Source organism: Pavona decussata, unplaced genomic scaffold (genome assembly GCF_977016875.1).
Source record: "Pavona decussata unplaced genomic scaffold, jaPavDecu1.1 SCAFFOLD_128, whole genome shotgun sequence".
Classification (NCBI taxonomy): domain Eukaryota; kingdom Metazoa; phylum Cnidaria; class Anthozoa; order Scleractinia; family Agariciidae; genus Pavona; species Pavona decussata.
The window spans coordinates 200,001-219,906 of NW_028145542.1; the positions used below are offsets into that span (position 1 = coordinate 200,001).

At 40.4% G+C, this 19,906-nt stretch overlaps 3 protein-coding genes and 1 pseudogene across 4 annotated transcripts in view; 1 reads left to right on the plus strand and 3 right to left on the minus strand.

Moving 5' to 3' along the window:
* The window catches only part of LOC146468817 (ras-like protein 1), a 348,000-nt gene that overhangs the window by 59,220 nt on the left and 268,874 nt on the right, over nt 1-19,906 (minus strand). The gene's annotated exons all lie outside the window — the stretch shown is intronic.
* Nucleotides 1-19,906, minus strand: part of LOC146468819 (uncharacterized) — a 349,521-nt gene that overhangs the window by 26,598 nt on the left and 303,017 nt on the right. The window lies entirely within an intron of this gene.
* Nucleotides 1-19,906, plus strand: part of LOC146468820 (neuropilin-2-like) — a 59,799-nt gene that overhangs the window by 11,212 nt on the left and 28,681 nt on the right. Inside the window, exons 3-6 of the mRNA XM_085123895.1 lie at nt 4,938-5,009; nt 6,174-6,245; nt 14,012-14,083; nt 15,039-15,110. Coding sequence (XP_084980021.1) covers nt 4,938-5,009; nt 6,174-6,245; nt 14,012-14,083; nt 15,039-15,110 — 288 coding nt within the window. The remainder of the gene's footprint in view (nt 1-4,937; nt 5,010-6,173; nt 6,246-14,011; nt 14,084-15,038; nt 15,111-19,906) is intronic.
* Nucleotides 16,656-19,154, minus strand: LOC146468821 (uncharacterized; annotated as a pseudogene).

Sequence of the window (19,906 nt, forward strand, 5' to 3'; positions counted from 1 at the left end):
CTCTATTTCATTCCAAACAATACCGCTTACAACCAAGCACATATTTAAGCATACATCCTTTTACAGCCGGCGCATTTAACATTTGGCTGTCTATCGTGGCGGAAGGAATTGACTGTCACGGTATCCTGAACGATGGCGACCAACAATGCCTATGCGTTCAACTTCTTCTAAATCTTGAATCTTGTTACATTTGTTATTCTTGCGATTTTTGCGATATTTGTAGTGAATGGTTTTTGCTAGCAAAAAAATCCTTGTTACTTTTGCGATATTTGCGATATTTGCGGACATTTCGGGGCCCTTCTTGCCTTCAACTTCTTCTAAGTCTTGAATCTTGTTACATTAGTTATTCTTGCGATTCTTGCGATATTTTTAGTGAATGGTTTTTGCTAGCAAGAAAAATCTTTGTTACTTTTGCGATATTTGCGGGCATTTCGGGGCCCTTGTTGTCTTCATCTTTCCCTAAGTCTTGAATCTTGTTACATTAGTTATTCCTGCGATTTTTGCGATATTTGTAATGAATGGTTTTTGCTAGCAAGAAAAATCCTTGTTACTTTTGCGATATTTGCGATATTTGCGGACATTTCGGGGCCCTCCTTGTATTCATCTTCTCCTAAGTCTTGAATCTTGTTACATTAGTTATTCTTGCGATTTTTGCGATATTTGTAATGAATGGCTTTTGCTAGCAAGAAAATACCTTGTTACTTTTGCGATATTTGCGATATTTGCGGGCATTTCGGGGCCCTCCTTGCATTCATCTTCTCCTAAGTCTTGAATCTTGCTACATTTGTTATTCTTGCGATTCTTGCGATATTTGTAATGAATGGTTTTTGCTAGCAAGGAAAATCCTTGTTACTTTTGCGATATTTGAGATATTTGCGGACATTTCGGGGCCCTCCTTGTATTCATCTTCTCCTAAGTCTTGAATCTTGTTACATTAGTTATTCTTGCCATTCTTGCCATATTTGTAATGAATGGCTTTTGCTAGCAAGAAAATACCTTGTTACTTTTGCGATATTTGCGGACATTTCGGGGCCCTCCTTGTATTCATCTTCTCCTAAGTCTTGAATCTTGTTACATTAGTTATTCTTGCGATTCTTGCGATATTTGTAATGAATGGTTTTCGCTAGCAAGGAAAATCCTTGTTACTTTTGCGATACTTGCGGACATTCCGGGGCCCTTCTTGCCTTCATCTTCTTCTAGGTCTTGAATCTTGCTACATTTGTTATTCTTGCGATTCTTGCGATATTTGTAATGAATGGTTTTTGCCAGCAAGAAAAATCCTTGTTACTTTTGCGATATTTGCGATATTTGCGGACATTTCGGGGCCCTCCTTGTATTCATCTTATCCTAAGTCTTGAATCTTGTTACATTAGTTATTCTTGCGATTCTTGCGATATTTGTAATGAACGCTTTTAGCTAGCAAGGAAAATCCTTGTTACTTTTGCGATATTTGCGATATTTGCGGACATTTCGGGGCCCTCCTTGCCTTCAACTTATCCTAAGTCTTGAATCTTGCTATATTTTTTATTCTTGCGATTTTTGCGATATTTGTAATGAACGCTTTTAGCTAGCAAAGAAAATCCTTGTTACTTTTGCGATATTTGCTATATTTGCGGACATTTCGGGGCCCTTCTTGCCTTCATCTTCTTCTAAGTCTTGAATCTTGTTACGTTAGTTATTCTTGCGATTCTTGCGATATTTGTAGTGAATGGTTTTTGCTAGCAAGAAAAATCCTTGTTACTTTTGCGATATTTGCGATATTTGCGGACATTCCGGGGCCCTCCTTGCCTTCATCTTTTTCTAAGTCTTGAATCTTGTTACATTAGTTATTCTTGCGATTCTTGCGATATTTGTAATGAATGGTCTTTGCTAGCAAGGAAAATCCTTGTTACTTTTGCGATATTTGCGATATTTGCGGACATTTCGGGGCCCTTGTTGTCTTCATCTTTCCCTAAGTCTTGAATCTTGTTACATTAGTTATTCCTGCGATTTTTGCGATATTTGTAATGAATGGTTTTTGCTAGCAAGGAAAATCCTTGTTACTTTTGCGATATCTGCGATATTTGCGGACATTCCGGGGCCCTTCTTGCCTTCATCTTCTCCTAAGTCTTGAATCTTGCTACATTTGTTATTCTTGCGATTCTTGCGATATTTGTAATGAATGGTTTTTGCTAGCAAGAAAATACCTTGTTACTTTTGCGATACTTGCGGACATTCCGGGGCCCTTCTTGCCTTCATCTTCTTCTAAGTCTTGAATCTTGCTACATTTGTTATTCTTGCGATTCTTGCGATATTTGTAATGAATGGTTTTTGCCAGCAAGAAAAATCCTTGTTACTTTTGCGATATTTGCGATATTTGCGGACATTTCGGGGCCCTCCTTGTATTCATCTTATCCTAAGTCTTGAATCTTGTTACATTAGTTATTCTTGCGATTCTTGCGATATTTGTAATGAACGCTTTTAGCTAGGAAGGAAAATCCTTGTTACTTTGCGATATTTGCGATATTTGCGGACATTTCGGGGCCCTCCTTGCCTTCAACTTATCCTAAGTCTTGAATCTTGCTATATTTTTTATTCTTGCGATTTTTGCGATATTTGTAATGAACGCTTTTAGCTAGCAAAGAAAATCCTTGTTACTTTTGCGATATTTGCTATATTTGCGGACATTTCGGGGCCCTTCTTGCCTTCATCTTCTTCTAAGTCTTGAATCTTGTTACGTTAGTTATTCTTGCGATTCTTGCGATATTTGTAGTAAATGGTTTTTGCTAGCAAGAAAAATCCTTGTTACTTTTGCGATATTTGCGATATTTGCGGACATTCCGGGGCCCTCCTTGCCTTCATCTTTTTCTAAGTCTTGAATCTTGTTACATTAGTTATTCTTGCGATTCTTGCGATATTTGTAATGAATGGTCTTTGCTAGCAAGGAAAATCCTTGTTACTTTTGCGATATTTGCGATATTTGCGGACATTTCGGGGCCCTTGTTGTCTTCATCTTTCCCTAAGTCTTGAATCTTGTTACATTAGTTATTCCTGCGATTTTTGCGATATTTGTAATGAATGGTTTTTGCTAGCAAGGAAAATCCTTGTTACTTTTGCGATATCTGCGATATTTGCGGACATTCCGGGGCCCTTCTTGCCTTCATCTTCTTCTAAGTCTTGAATCTTGCTACATTTGTTATTCTTGCGATTCTTGCGATATTTGTAATGAATGGTTTTTGCTAGCAAGAAAATACCTTGTTACTTTTGCGATATTTGCGATATTTGCGGACATCTCGGGGCCCTCCTTGTATTCATCTTATCCTAAGTCTTGAATCTTGTTACATTAGTTATTCTTGCGATTCTTGCGATATTTGTAGTGAATGGTTTTTGCTAGCAAGAAAAATCCTTGTTACTTTTGCGATATTTGCGATATTTGCGGACATTTCGGGGCCCTCCTTGTATTCATCTTCTTCTAAGTCTTGAATCTTTTTACATTTGTTATTCTTGCCATTTTTGCGATATTTGTAATGAATGGTTTTTGCTAGCAAGGAAAATCCTTGTTACTTTTGCGATATTTGCGATTTTTGCGGACATTTTGGGGCTCTTCTTGCCTTCAAGTTCTTCTAAGTCTTGAATCTTGTTACATTTGTTATTCTTACGATTTTTGCGATATTTGTATTGAACGGTTTTAGCTAGCAAGGAAAATCCTTGTTACTTTTGCGAAAATAGTTTGCTAGCAAATTCTTGCTAACAAGGTCGATCCTGGACATATCTCATGGGTAGAGAGGGAAAACATGTTCATCTGCCGAATGCATCCACCTCGAGATGTGTACACATGATAGACCTAATAAAGCGCAGGCTTCCTGAGAAGAATAACCACATTTTGCGACACTTTCGGATTTTGGACGCCATATACCTTTCGAGCAAAGGCTTCGTTCCAAGAAATCTGGACCACGGGCATCGACTAGTGAGAAGTCGCTTCAGTTGTAACAGGAAAAGAAGGCTAGGCGGTGGTTCAACAATGAACCAAAGCATTAAGTAAAAATTAAGATCGCGATGTTTTCAGCCCGTGGACAGGAATTTGAAGTCCGCGAGCCCTCAGGCATTCGTAGATACGTATGGAGCGGTAGTGTATTAAAAATATGAGCACAGTGATGGAACTTTTTCGGTCCACCTAGTGGCTGCCAAGTCAAGAGTTGCACCCCTTACAGCCACACGAATCCCTCGTTTGAGGCTGAGGGGCGCAATTCTAGGATTAAGACTAAGTGTATCAATATCGAAAGCATTGAAGATTGCAACTCGCGAAATCATGTTTTGGTCGGATGTCATGAAAGTGTTATGGTAGATTCATCTCCGAAGCAGGAAATATAAGCCATTTGTTGCAAACGGAATTGGAGAAATACGGTCTCACACAAGTCCTCAACAGTGAAGATATTTTTAACTGAAGAGAACTCAGCTGATCGTCTAACAAGAGGCTTATCAGTAGAGGAGTTAGCTTGTAAGGACAAATTGTGGGAAGGACCTTTGTATTTGGAGAAAAAATCTGAATGGGCAGTAGATCATATCATGAAACAGCAACGAAAGAGGTCAGGAAACAAGCACGCCTACAAGCTGACTGCAGCAATAGAGGAACAACTGTGTTAGCTATCAAAAACAATGCTAAGCAGCGGCTTAAAACGAAAAACTGCTAAGATCTTTCTTCTGTTTCATCTTCCACCCGCAGTTCAAATATATGTTTTATGTATTTATATTAATATTATTCTACAAAAATGTAGGTCGCTCCCTCGGGTCACAAATATTTGGAAGTCTTCAGATTCTCGGAAAGGTGCCGTTGATCCATTATTAAATACAGGCAGTTTTCTGACAGGTATCATGGATAAGTTTGCAAGTACACCACCTTGAAAAACTGGTTTACAAGATGTCTCTATTTATTGTGTTTCTTAATTGATTCTTAACAGCTACTTTGACTCCACGGACAGACCCACCAACCACAAACAGATCAGCGTCTCAGACACCGATTCCGGCAACAGGTAATATATGACTTGTATTTTTTGAAGTATATATTACTAAATTTCGGTTTTCAAAATGTAATGTTACATTTGCCGACAACTTTCAAATGGAAATGCGCGACGATGAATACTTTGAAATTTTAACGAATTTTAAGGGAGCAAGCCATTACACTTCAGTTTTAAAAAAGTACCATTTCGATGAAAAACAATTTCTCCATTAATGTAGTTTCTATTAATATGCTAAAAGAGATTTTCTTATCATTATGAGCCATTTGAATTAACTTCTCGATTCCATTTTGTACGCATGCGCTGTGGCATTTGCTAATTGGTTTATCGGCTTGTATTTTTTATCGGTGACCCCTGTAGATTTAACAAATTCGACTTGATCCTTTGTCAGCGACATCAAAAGCGAAATTATGACAGCTATGGATTGTAAGTTCTACCGTTCCACGACATCAAAAACCATCGGCGCAGCTTGGAAAATTAGAGACTTTCCCAACCGTGTCGGTAAAATAATATAACGAATACATCTTGTATGTTAGCCAACTTTTTCAACGATTCCCGTTGCACAGCTTTAAGATATTTTGAATCTCAAACTTCTCAATAACATGATCGCATACTATCCAATTAATCCACCATAACCCTCTTAAAGCTAATTTATGTAATTTAAGTTGCCTGGTAGATTCAGGCAAACACGTTCCTCAAAGGTTGAAATTAACAATGCCAAAGGGACGCGTCCAACTGTCTCTTTGGGGATGAGCGTGCACTCGTTTCGCGAACAGCAGCTAGTAATCGATCCTAAGCTCACAAATGTTTAAAGAACTTTAACAGATTCTCAGAAAGTGAGCGCTCTCCTTTTAAAATAAATGGAACTGCCTGAAAATATAATAAAAATGTGCCGGTTAATAGGAGACCCTCTATGACATTTAGATACATGTAGAGAAAATACCTAGCCAATGTTTGACTGATCGCCCCTTATTGTTCCTGGTACTGAGGATTATAGAACATCTGTTTGTACTTGTCAAAAACTGCCACATTTAAATTTGCCGTCGATCCGCAATCAAATACCAGGCGGTTTTCTGACAAGCATCCCGGATAAGTTGATAAGTTTGCAAGTGTACCACCTTGACCAACTGGTTTACAAGATTTTTCTATTTATTTCGTTTTTAATTTGATTCTTAATAGCCAATGTGACTCCGTGGACAACCACACCAACCAAAAACAGAGCAGCGTCCCCGACACCGAGTCCAGAAGCAGGTAATATATGACTTGTATGTTTGAAGTATATATTACTGGAATAAGGTTTACAATCTAACGTTATACTTGTCTACAACTTTAGCATACAAATTGCGCGACGGTGAGGAATTGAAGATTTAAGGGAGCTTACCATCACCGGTTAGTTTAAAAATGGACCAATTCAGTGAAAAGCAGGTTTCCTTAGGTCTCCATAAATGCATTTTGTAAAACACTTCTTAACAAGAAACATTAAAATGCCTGCTTAAACAAACCCACCGACAACACAAAGACCCCAACTCATTATCTTCTTACTTAATTTAATTTAATGTAATTTCAAACACCTTCATGTCTGTGGAACAAAGTATTTTAATCGGAGCAAGGTAGTGAGTCGATACTGGTTTAAACTTGGTGGAGAAGGAAGGTTCCAAAAGCTGGTTTCTTAATGTACTCGGTTGCGGTGATGAGATTTTTATTGTACTTTTTCACTCTCCAAAGATTGATTCTGCTATAGCCAAGTACATGCATTTGTTTCGTGAAACTTTGGTAACATCTTTGATAACATCATGTCAATAGAGGATACCAATTTAAGGAGTCTTGCTTAAATACTTTACCCCTATCTAGACCGAGGAGTAGTTGGGAGTGCTGATTGTTGCCACGGCGACTTTCAACCTGAATAACTTTAAAATATTTGAGCCAACTATCTTAAACTTTAGGATTGTTTCAGAAATTTATCCAGAAAAAAACTTTAATGTGGTCCTTAGTGTTCGTTGGCTTACGTGGATGTTACCGTGGCAACCATTTTCTACAGGCATTTTTTTGAGAAAATAGAAAAATCTTTTTTTAAAAATGAAGAAAGAACACTTTTCTTCTCGTATTTCTAAATATGTTTAGCTCATAACGTTGTTTGTGTATTGGTTTTGATAAGTTTTCGTTCAATTTCGCGGCTTTCCTGAAGGCTTTTTGAAAATCCAGAAATCCAAGATGGCCGCCATTTGGCAATTATGACCTTTTTCTTACCACATTAAATGACGTCATCACTTCACGCTGTGGACCTCAAAGGAGACGTCTTTCAACGTACTATCTACTCTCTAAGTCTCACTGTCATGTATTTGCACTGTTATAGAGGGGGGACAATCACCCTCCCCCACCCCTAGACCTTCCCAAAGAAGACAAAAATTAAAAGAAGCCCGGTCTAGACAAGGTTAATTTGAGATTTTCGGAATATACATTAAACGAGGCTTCCGAATGACTTGTGTAACTAAAAACACATGTAATATGTAATTTGCCTTTACTGCAAAGTTCCCGATTGTCATAAACTATGTATTCCAGCCCCAACTGATACTAACAACATGCCAAGCTCACCTAAGGGGCCGGTCGCACTAGGCAGAATTTTTGTTTACTTTGCAAAAAAAACTGTCAACGAGTGTTGTAGACGAGTGCGACCGGCGTGTTTCGCCTTGACACAATTTTTTCCGACCTTACCAAACTTCAAAGAAGCCGCGACAAAAAATCTCCGATCCGATTTTTTGTCAGGCGATTTTATCGCACTTTTTTGTTTGTTTAGTGTCACAAAATCCATGATAACCTTCCATACTCTATTAACGCACGAACAGGTATCATGTTAATTCAAAGCGCGCCAAGAAAAGTACTTCAGTGCAACAAGCATGGACAGTGAAAATTTCGCCCGCTTTCCGTACCAAAATTTCGATTTTCAGCGGTTTCAAGGAGCAGCTGGCGTTGGGCCGTACATGTCGTTACTGACAGATGAACAGGAACAGAGAGGGAATTCATTTATCTCCCAAATTTTTCCAAGCCAGATCATAAACGAAGAACCAAGTTCAAGGTTTAACGCGCGTCGCCGAAATGGAGATTTGAAAAGGGCAAACAATTTGATTGACGTTTTCGGCATAAAAGATAAGATTGTCACTTCCCAGTGCGATCGCGTTTAACAAAAATTTTGGAACAAAAATTTGTTAAACCATTTTTTTCCTGAAATTCGGCCGAGCTTACAAAATTTTCGTCCCCTAGTGCGACCGGCCCCTAATTAAAGTGCACCTAGCCACCCAAATTTTTTATAGAAAAATCCTCATTTGTTGGCGAAAATCTGCGAATCATCTAGCGTCGTATATTGTGCTTCCCAGAGATGTGAAGACTTACACGTCGGACAAAGAAAGGCTCGAGAGCGCGCCGAGAGAAAAAGCTATTTTTAGTTTAGAGCTAGCCATTGGGGCGGAGAAGGATGGAGAAGGTCCAAGAAGAATTTGCTTAAGAAATTAAGAGAGCTCGAGAGTCGGTCCCGAAAAGATAAACAGACATAACAGATCGCCAAGGAAAACGTCAAAGAAAACCAGTTAGCTCTGGAGACAGAGATCAGCGAGGATCTCGGCCTAGAAACAGAATTATACGACAAGTAGACTCGGAAAACATTATCAGGCAGCGACCACAGCCAGATGGTCCACTAAGCAAAGCATCAGCGCCCAGTATTTTTCAAGCCGGTATCGACAAAGCAACTGGGCTCCCGAACACAAGCTACTGTAGCTTAGACAGTACTTATCGGGCGAAGGGTTAAGGGTTATTGAGAATTAGGATCATTCAACGTCTGCTTATAAAGCTGCTAAGAGCAGATTAGAAAGTATGGAGGAAGAAGACGACAGATCGCATTCTACTTGCAAGCTTATCCGTGCCGGTAACGTCAAAGATATAGATAAGTTCGCTGTTATCCCACACATCGCAGTTATCAACCTTTAAGAGGCTGACCGACATTAGGAGTTGGGAAATAGATCGCTCTATGATAAGCTACAGAGGAAGAATATAGAGTAAATGCTGGCACAGTACCATTGATGGTTTTTTGAACACGAGAAACAGCAGCTTGTTGAAATATTACGACAATGGGTTATACAAGAATCGGAATTCCAGATAGTACTAGCTGAGACGCTTTGAAAGATATGGGGCAATTCCAGTACCCCGAAGAGAAATCTGGCCTAGTAAGAGCCGCCGCACATGGAAGGTCTCTGGAAATAACCACCCCATTTAGTGCGACGAGTTTTAAGTTATAACCGTTGAAAAGAGGTGGCTGAAAGCGGCGCAACGACGTTTTTGCTACAGATGCCTAGGAGAGACCCACCAGGGAATACAGTTCCCACAGTCCCGATTTTGTGGTTTGAACGGACGCCGACATGCGCACTACATTGTAAAGCAAAGGGGAGGCTGGAGATTGCAAGAAACGGCAATAGGAGTGACAGCTACAATCATCAGCCCTAACAAGTCCATCAAGATGAAACAAAAGAAGCTCCAGTTAGAGATACCACCGAAGGGAATCCACCCGGGTCTTACCGGAGAGATCGCACATAACAGCAATGCACATGAAAAAAAAATAGAAGCGAATATGTTGCACTGAGGAACACTAGTATTCAAAAATGGCACAAGACAACGCTGGTAGTACGACATACATCAACAGTGATGTAGCAGCTGAATTAGGACCTCAAGGGGAGGAGCGTAGAGTAACCGTTAACGTTCTAAATGGTCACACCGACAGCTTCGAGACAAAAATATTCGAACTAAAACTTCAAAGTGTAGATGGAAAGATAAATGTACAGATAGCAGCTTTCATCGTAGAACGCGTTACAGGGAACATTGGAGTAATCAACTGGGCTAAATACGCGAAGAAGTGGGAGCATCTAAAAGGTATCACTTTACCTTGGACCACGCCCAATCGTCGGCATTTTCATCGGTATCAATCAGTGATTGATGTTAGAGGGAAGCCAGGAAAAACAGTTGCATGGTTAACGGCCCTCGGATGGATCAGGGAGGCTAACGAACATGTTTCGGTCACACATATTTTATACGCTTGGACGATAAGAGCAGCAAATAGATGGTAAACTTCAAAGTTTCTTGGAGATAGAACTACTGAGTCATAGCATTGAGACTCCAAATAAGAAATTCGCGCTCGCGATCAATCGAATATGATAGCGGTCGGTGCGAAGTCATAATCCCTTGGAAAGACGACCGGTCAGTGTTACCGTACAACTATGAGACAGCCCTGAGACGCTTGAGAGGTACAGAGAAATGCATTTCTAAGGAGCCAGCAGAAAGGTGGCTTAATAAACATCACAAAAACAGAGAAAAAACCAATTGGGTCCTGCTACATACCACAATTTCCTGTTAAAAGGCCGGAAAAAGCAACGACGGGAACGTGCGTTGTGTCTGACGCGTCGACCAAGTGCGAGGGGATCTCTTTGAGCGATGTCATACACCAGGGACCTAAGTTGCAATGAGAGCTTTTCAGCGCTTTGCTGCGGTTCCACAAGCAAGCAATAGCGTTAGTGCATGACATATAGCAGAGATGTATCTCCACAGAAGTCTTGTATCAGAACATAGCCAAAAATAATGTACTTTCATGGTTAGCGCTCGACCAATGAATATTAATTGATTTTAGTAGTATTCGGAATGAATTCGTGGCCGTTTCAGTCGCAGTTCGTCGTGTAAAAACATGCGACGAAGTATAAATAAAAATTTCTACTGGCTGTGGTGAAAATACAAGAGTGAGCATATATGGACGATAGCATGGATTCAGTTCCAGACGTCAAGACAGCGATAGACTAGTACAGAAAACTTTCGACGCTTTAGCAGATGGCTGGCATACGCGCACGTAAACGGCTGTCCAATTTAGAAGAATTGTTGAAGGAGATACCAGCTAAGGATAGAGCAGGAAAAGTGGATCTAGATGATGAAGAGCTGCCCTGTGTGAAGACGCTCAGAATACTATGGGTGGAGAAGGAAAACATGTTCCGAGTGCATCCACCTGGAGATGGGTTCAGATGTTAGACCTAATAAAGCGCAGTTTACTGAGAAGAATAACCACATTTTGCGACTATTTGGGATTTTTGACGCCATACGCCATTCGTGCAGAGGTTTTGCGCCATGAACTGATCTGTTCCACGGGCATAGACTAATGAGGAGTCGCTACAGATGGAATAGGAAAAGAGGTTAGGCGGTGGTTCAATAAATTAGAGCATTTAGAGAACATTAAGATTGCGATGTTATCAGCCGGTAGACAGGGATGTGAAGTTCGGGAGCTTGCGGGCATTTGTAGATGCCTAATCGAAAATGCGCATGGAACTGTAGCGTATTAAAGATATGAGCACAGTGATGGAATTGTTTCGGTTCACCTAAAGGCTTCTAAATTAAGAGTTGCACCGCTTACAGCCACAAGTATCCTTCGTTTAGAGCTAATAGGCGCAATTTTAGGATTAAGACTAAGTGTATCGATATCCAAGGTATTAAAGATTGCAACTCGCGAAATCACGTTTTTGTCGGATAGCATGAACGTGTTATTGTAGATATGTCGCCCAAGCAGGATATTTAAGCCATTTGTGGTAAACAGAATTGGAGAAATACAGTCTCACACAAGTCCTCAACAGTGGAGGCATTTTGTGACTGAAGAGAACTCAGCTGATCGTCTAACAAGAGGCTTATCAGTAGAGGAGTTAGCTAGTAAGGACACAGAGTGGGAAGGACCTTTGTGTTTGGAGAAGAAAAAATCTGAATGGACAGTAGATCGAATAATGAAAGAGCAATGAAAGAGGTCAGAAAACAAGCATGCCTACAAGCTGACTGCAGCATCACAGAGACAACCGATGTTGGCTATCCAAAACAATACTACGTAGCGGCTTCAAACAAGACGCTTTTCCACCTGGATTAGACTCATCAGAATACTAGCCAGGGCTTATCGCTTTGTAAGCAATTGTCTGAGTTTCCATAAAAAAAAAAAAACGTATTACCAACGACATCCAGGACACGCAAATTCAAGTAGCAAAGTCAGCACAAGCGGAGTCATTTAAAGAAGCGTACTAATCATTAACAAGTGATAAAACATTTTTAGTTGGTAGCAATTTACTCACCCTGAAACCAAGAATTGATAAAAATGGATTGATGAGATGTTGTGGTCGTCTAGAGAATGCTGAGTATTTACCACTTAACGTTAAGTACCCTATCATCTTACTGAGAAAGAACTGAGTAACTAAGCTGATCATGAAACATTATCATGAAAAAAGGGAATCACACCTCGGGAACTAACCAAATGTTGGTAATGTTGTCCTCCCGTTTTTTGGCTAATGCAGAGGCGAGAAGGAAATCCGAGATTGTAAAGCTTAGTGCTATGAATACCGTAAGAGAAAAGCCAAACCGTCGCAACAAATTCAAAGAATTAGGCTTAAGACTCCACTTCTTGCAGTTCGCTCGTACGCCTGTACATTATGAAGGGCCTTTAATAACAGTCCAGGGCAGAGGGCAACGAATATCTAAGGTGTAACTTTGTCAGTTTGCATGTATAACCACCAGAGCTTTTCATTTAGAAATGGCAATTGCACTGGACGATTCCTTCCTTAACCCCTTTTAGAGGATAGCGAATCGCAGAGGATTACAGAAAAATAAATTCAGATAATGGGACTAATTTCGTGGGTTGCAGAAAAGTTAGACAAAGACAAAATTAGAGTAATCACCATGGCATGTCAATCCCCATTTGTGCGCTTGCCTGAAAACTTTGGCAGTGCACACGGGTCTATGATCAAAGCGGTTAAACGAGCTTTATATCGGACTTTAGGGAACGCTACCGTAACGAACGAATAGCTAATAACAGCTTTCACTGGTGCAGAAGCCCTGATAATCTCGCAACTTTAACTTATCAATAAGCGAGTCCTGAAGACAATGGTCCCTTAGCACTAACCCGATTTTTTACATGGACAGTCTGCGTCTGAACCTCTAGTCCAAACGGAATTCAGTCCTAAAAGGCGACGGAGACGTGTTCAAGAGTTCGTTTTTTTTTACAAGGTGTGCAATACAACGTTAAAGAAAACTTCACTTCAAGACTTACGCTAGTTTTGTTACAATAAGCTTACTTACAATATTACGTTACAGTACTTACATGAATGTTAGCAGTAATATTACTTATAAGTATACATTTGCTAGCGTTGTATCACGAATGCCGTTCTCTGATTGGCTACGCAACGCCCCTTCTATTCTATGTTAGATAGTGAGTAGCGGTTAACAACAAAATGGCGGCCACTCCATCGCGTTTTCGAAGTGAATGCGATGAGGATATAAATAATTTACTTGTTTAGTTTTGCAGGACTAGTTGATTTATACTAAAACAATTGATTTATATCGCGTGATAGCTGATTTGGGCTGCGCCTTCATCAGCTATCACGCGATAGAAATCTCGAGCTTATAATGTTATTGTTATAGTATTACTTAAATAGAAAAAAGATCCTCGCAGTTATTTAAGTAACCTATGCAGTTGCAGTTCATGCTTGAACAGGATTTGAACCCATGACCACTGCGATGCCGGTGCAGTGCTCTACCAACTGAGCTATCAAGCCAACTGGGAGCTGGTCAAATTGAGAGTTCGTGATATACCCGTGAAACGTGAATAAATTAATATGAATATTTGAAACATGGATATTTATTTTTGAAACTGCTTCGATTGCGCAAAAAACTGCGGGGATTTTTCTTCTATTTAATCTTTCACCCGCAGTTCAAATATAAGTTTATTACATTTAAATGAATTTATTTTGTACAGGAATGTAGGTTAGATTTCCGCTGCTCCGGCGGGTCACAAATTAAAATGTTTGGAAGTCTTCAACAGACTCGCAGAAAGTTGCCGTTGATCCACAATAATATTCAGGCGGTTTTCTGACAGGTATCATAGATAAGTTTGAAAGTACACCACGTTGACAAACTTATTTACAAGATGTCTCTATATGTTGTCTTTCTAAATTGATTCTTAACAGCTACTTTGACTCCGTGGATAAGCCCACCAATTACAAACAGACCAGCGGCCCCGACACCGAGTCCAGCAACAGGTAAGATTTGACTTGTAGTTTTTGAAGTATATATTACTAGATTTAGGTTTTCAAAATATAACTTTACACTTGTCGACGACTTTCCCATAGAAACTGTGCGACGATGAGTAATTAAATATTTAAGGAAGCTAACCATTACAGTTCAGTTTAAAAATGTGCCCGCATTTCGGTGAAAAGCAGGTTCACCTGGGTCTTAATTAATGTAGTTTAAAACACACCTCTTAACGAGAAAGATTATAATGCCTCCTTGGACAAACCAACAGACAACACAAAGACCACCTTGCACTATCTTTTTACTACTACATTGACGGTTGGACGCGTGACCTTATCATTGTTAAGCCAAGGTCACGCGTCCAACTCTCTCCTCGGGGATAAGCGTAGGCTCATTTCGCGAACAGGGTCTGGTAAAAGAGCTTAACCTCACAAATGTTTGAAAAACTTCCATACATTCGCAGAAAGTGTTCGTTCTCCTTTCAAAATAATTGGAACTACTGGAAATATTAAAAAGAATGCACTGGTTATTGAGAGTCCTTCGATGAGTTTTAGATACATTTATAGGAAATAATTATCCAACCTTTGACTGATCGCCCCGATTGTTCCTGATACTGAGGATTATAAAACATTTATACCTGTCAACAACTGCAACATTCAAATTGCGCGACCATCTGCAATGAAATATTAGGCAATGTTCTGACAGGCAACATGGATCAGTTTGGAAGTTCCCTTTTTCCTGACCCCAGAACCGGAGTTTTATTCGCCCATCATTGTTAACACAGTACTGTTACATTAGGTAGATATTTAGGTGCAGGAGAACTCAGCAATCTCTACTAAGCGTTTCAGGGAAGATCCTCTAGAAAATTGTCGTTACTGTTACTTTACCTTGAAGTGCACCGCATTGACAAACTGGCTTACAAGTTGTCTCTATTTATTTCCTCTTTCAATTGATTCTTAATAGCCACATTGACTCCGTCGACAAACATACCGACCACAAACAGACCAGCGTCCTCGACACCGAGTCAAGCACCACGTAAGATATGACTTGTATGTTTGAAGTATATATTACTACAATTATGTTTTTTTATCTCACGTTACACTTGTGACAACTGTCGCATACAAATTGCTCGACGATAAGGAATTGAAAATTAGGGAGCTTATTATTACCGGTCAGTTTAAAAATGCATTAACTCTGTTAAAAAGGGGTTCACCTAGGTCTCCATTGATGCAGTTTATAAATACAACTCGCCCTTGGACAAACCCACCCACAACACAAAGACCACCATTCACTAACTTTTTACTACTACATTAACTAGGAGGCGATGCATTTCTTTTTCTTCTCTAAGTATACATTGTTAATAAAATTTTTGAAAATTTAATCTCCCAATGCCTTCATGTCTACAGAACAAAGGGTTTTAATCGGCGTAATGTATTTGGTGGATATGAGCCAAGGCCCGAAAAAATAATTTTCGTTGCATCCCCTACGGGACATAGTGACTTTAGTATCAAATTAAAGCTTACAGCCTGTATTTTTAATCTGCTTGTTGCCATTTATGTAACCTGTGCTTTAGCGAGATATGTGATCATTTCCATGGGTGGGTGGGTTGGGGGATTTTGCTCCCTGTGAATTCCACACAGCATAAAATGATTCATAATGCTGCTGAAACACAACCAATGTGATTCAAATTTTCTGTGTATACGTTTTATACCATCCCCAACAATTTGCAAGCATTTTCATGTTTCCATGGAAACGGTTGCTATGGAGATCATTATAGAAATGTAGGTTTTTACTTTTTTGGCCAATTCGGAATAAAAAAAAAATCGATTAATTAGCAGATATCTATAAATTTCCCTCAAAACATTTCCATTATGTTCAGAATAAACTATCTCGAATTAGGAACTTTCATTATTATCCTTTCTTCATGATTTAAAGGAGCAGGGTACTAATAGTTAAGATGTATGGGGAACTAAGGATAATTTTTTGTTTTTGCTGAAACTGAAAATTTATATCCAATCAACCACGGATCAATATCTTACCAAATATGCAGCAGTTATGCACCACACTTAGAATATCAAATTGGACACTCCAGAATTAGCTGTCTTGTTGTCATGGTAACGGTCGCTAGGGAAACTTAGGAATGTCCAAATACCTTACGAATTTCCTTTAAGTAGGATCTAAAGGAGAACTACTCAGAACATTAAACAACCACTTCCAACTTGCTAAAGATCTCATATTACAGTGAATAGTTCTACATGTAACATCTGGCTTTCGTCATAAAACAATCTTTCTTAGCATCCAGGAACTTGCGAATGCCATTATACATACAATGCTTGTGAACTTAAATTCGTTAAACACTAAATTGCCTTAATTGCCCTTAGCTACAATAACAGGCACAGCAGCGTGTTGAAGAAAACTAGGGCTGAACCACATGACTTTCAAAAAAGATAAACGAATTAGTCAACATGGTTTTCTTGAGCAATGACTTATGTAATCTTTATTTGACTATAACCTAGCTTGCTCGAGGGCTGCAAGGTTTTAATTTCATAAAGCATCTTGATTTTTCTTTTACTTTTTATCTTAATACTCATGCACATCTTCCTCGTTGTCCTCATCTTCATCTCCGTCTTCATCTTCCTGTTCCAAAGAACAGTTTGTACAGTCCTCATTGCAGGTACAAGCCTCTGTGCAAGGAAGGCCATTCTTTACACAGGAGCAGCGTCTTGAATCACACGGTCTATTGCAGCTGCAGCATACAAGCTGCATTACACCCTCAGGGGCAGGGGCCAAATGGGACCAGACCACTTCCAGTTGTCCGTCTTTTAGTTGCCATCCTTGACCATTTGGATTTTGATGTTCAATGGATCTTTGTAAGGAATTCTTCCACAGATAGGCTTGATAGTTAGCACGCTTTATATGGTGTTTAAGAGCTGCTTTTGTTGGGGGAAGCTGGGTGAGACTGCATATTCTTACTTTTGCAGAACATCTTATATCTGATCTCATTAATCCCTTCTTCGCCACTGCCATTGTACAATGCACACACGAAATGCTCTACGTTTGCAATCACTTCATTTCCTGGTGGCACTGTTTCGCCGATACCCCCAAGTTTGTTTCTCATGTCTTGTTTTTCCATCACCATCTTCAAGGCTTTGTTCTTTCCTTTCCCAACGAAGGTACTAACTGTATCACATCCGGTTAGAGCATGTAGACCTGGTAGCAGCTGGCATATTTCTGGACTAAGTTGTTGACATAAGCTTGGCACACTGATGAGGCGAGATCTGCATCGTGTTCCACTGATCAATGTTATGGATGCTGAGATATTTGACTGGTGGTAACACGCTAGAACTTCAACATCAGTATCTGACGATCTGATGGCAACTGATGTGTGCCCACAGGACGAGGCATGATACGCATGCAAAAACATCCGTGTGTCGGCTTCTTCTTGGTTGCTGCAGAGCTGCGAGGCTATACCGGGCACAATCTTTCCATCAACAACTTCAATTTTCGTACAGTTGTTCCCATGAGTGACGTAGAGGGTACGAGCTCCAATCTTCTCTGCATACTTCCTAGTTGACCACTCACTTACGAGAAAGTGTATTAGCCTGGTTTTGTTAGTCCTATTTGACAAAAACTTCTTCCACTGACGAGGGCAGGGCTGCTCGCGACTGCTTATGGCAAAAAGGACTTGCCCCTCTCTACCTCGTTTACTTCTTTCAGTGTTCTTTATTGACAAATCGGGATACTGATCAGCGACAAAGTCCACCCTTGTTGCTGTTCCTGTAAGCACCAAGATTTCTGTTAGAAGCATCTCTGCCAGGTCTGCAAAGCGATCAGGCACCCTTGTAATCATTTGCAACATTGCCATTGCATCTATGATGACAGCTGTTGTGTTAGGCGGTATGCTTGTCAAGCACTGTACTCCATCTTCTAGGAGTTTAGAGAGAGCTGCCTTATTAGTTTTAGCCAGCGAGCCATCTGTCGAAGCCAGAGACCATGGGAAGAGACCAAGTTCATGTTTCAGTAGCTCTCGAAGATCCATTTGTCGACTCTGACCAATAACCAGTAAGCAGGCAAACAAGTTCCTGTCTGCTCTGAGAATTAAATTCCTACCTCCAGCTCTCACCGATGCCTTACTTCTGTACATCACGAGACGTGCCTAATTTTAGCGTTGACAGTGTCTCATAAAAGCCAACATTGTTGGTTTGAAGACGATCTGTAACAAAAGAGACCAGCGCTTTACTACCTTTCTCCTTTGCACCCAAAAGATCACACTTCAGGCTTTCTTCAGCAACATACCCCGAACCAAGGCTGGTGAGCTCATCAGACGGTTGGAATGGGTCGCACCAGTTTTGCACAACTTCCATCACTTTCCTAACATCTGCCTCATCTCTTTGCATGCGAGTGCAGCCAGTTTCCTTATGTACTCTATCCTGATCTCCGTCCATGGACACCATCACTCTACACTTGTCTGCAAGCGCTGCACGGGAGTGTGCTGTCAACATCCATCTTTGGACTGCACCTTTCCGTACACTGAATCCTATTATACCACCCTTCGTCTTTGTACTTCTTATTAGGGTCTGCTCAATCGTTTTGGTCAACTGGTAGCTGAGAGAAACCATGGGATGTGGACCTCTGAAAACCAAAATTGCCATCTGCCAGTAGCTGATGTGCCTCAGGGTGAGTATCTTGCAAGGACACCATGGTAACAAGGTAGACCGGTAAGTATCGGGCATAGTTGGTGTGGTCATAGGCAAAAAACCACGGCAACATCTCTTTGACAGAATCTAAGAGGAGTTTCCAGTTGCCTTCCCGGGTAGCACGAATAAAATTCATCAGCGTTGCCACCATTTCTAGATACGTGTTCCAGAACACTTTCATTGGACCATTGCTATCTTCTGAGTACTCGCCATAAAGACGGAAGAGCTCCAGGAACTCTGGATTCGACGGTAGCTTATCGAACTTCTCTGCATCAAATGCTCTGCAGATCTCCCTCAGGGAATCTACCAGCATCGCGTAGTTGATTGGTTTGTCATGCTTCTGGAGCCACGTGCGAAACTCCTGCCACTGCAACCGATGCATTGCTTCAAAGACGATCTAAATTAAAGCAAAAATTTTTTTTTTATCATTCCCTAAATCATACAAATTTCTTATTGGCAGAAACGTCGGGGCAGGGGTGCACAAGGTCATCAGACCTTCTCACACCTTGTACTCCTGGTTTCCTTCCTGTCCATTGTGGTTCCCACCATTATGTGTTTGTTCCATTGTAAACTAACAATGTTGCGATTATCGTTCCTATTTCTCCCGGTTCCCGCAACCTTGGAAATCACTCTGCTTGTCCTCTCTTCTCTCACATCCCTTATATTTTCCACACCCTTAGGAATAAAGCTATTTCCTTACCTTATGTGTACGCACAGCTCGGTTGTAATGTCTGCCTTCTAGTACACCAGCTACAGAACCGGAGCCGACAATACCACTTTCAACGAGTATATCAGCAAGACCAGCATCCCCAAACCGTTTGCCAATAGCTGCTAGGAAGGCGCAGATAGCACTGTTTAGTTCCAAACGTTAAACTTTGTAATGTATAATACTGACCTGATAATGTTTCCTCTTGTAGATCGTTGTTGTCCCAACAGAACACCCCTGGTACACCTGAACTGCAAACACTTGGTAGTAAGACACCCTCTCTTTGTCTCTCTAACTCCCTTTCAGCAAGAATTGTTTCAAGTTCTTCTATCTGAGTATACGATAGGCCATGTCTGAATCGGTTAAGTATAGTCACAGTTTCAGCGCTGCCAGTTAGACTCTTGACTGTTAGTGGAAGCACTACATGT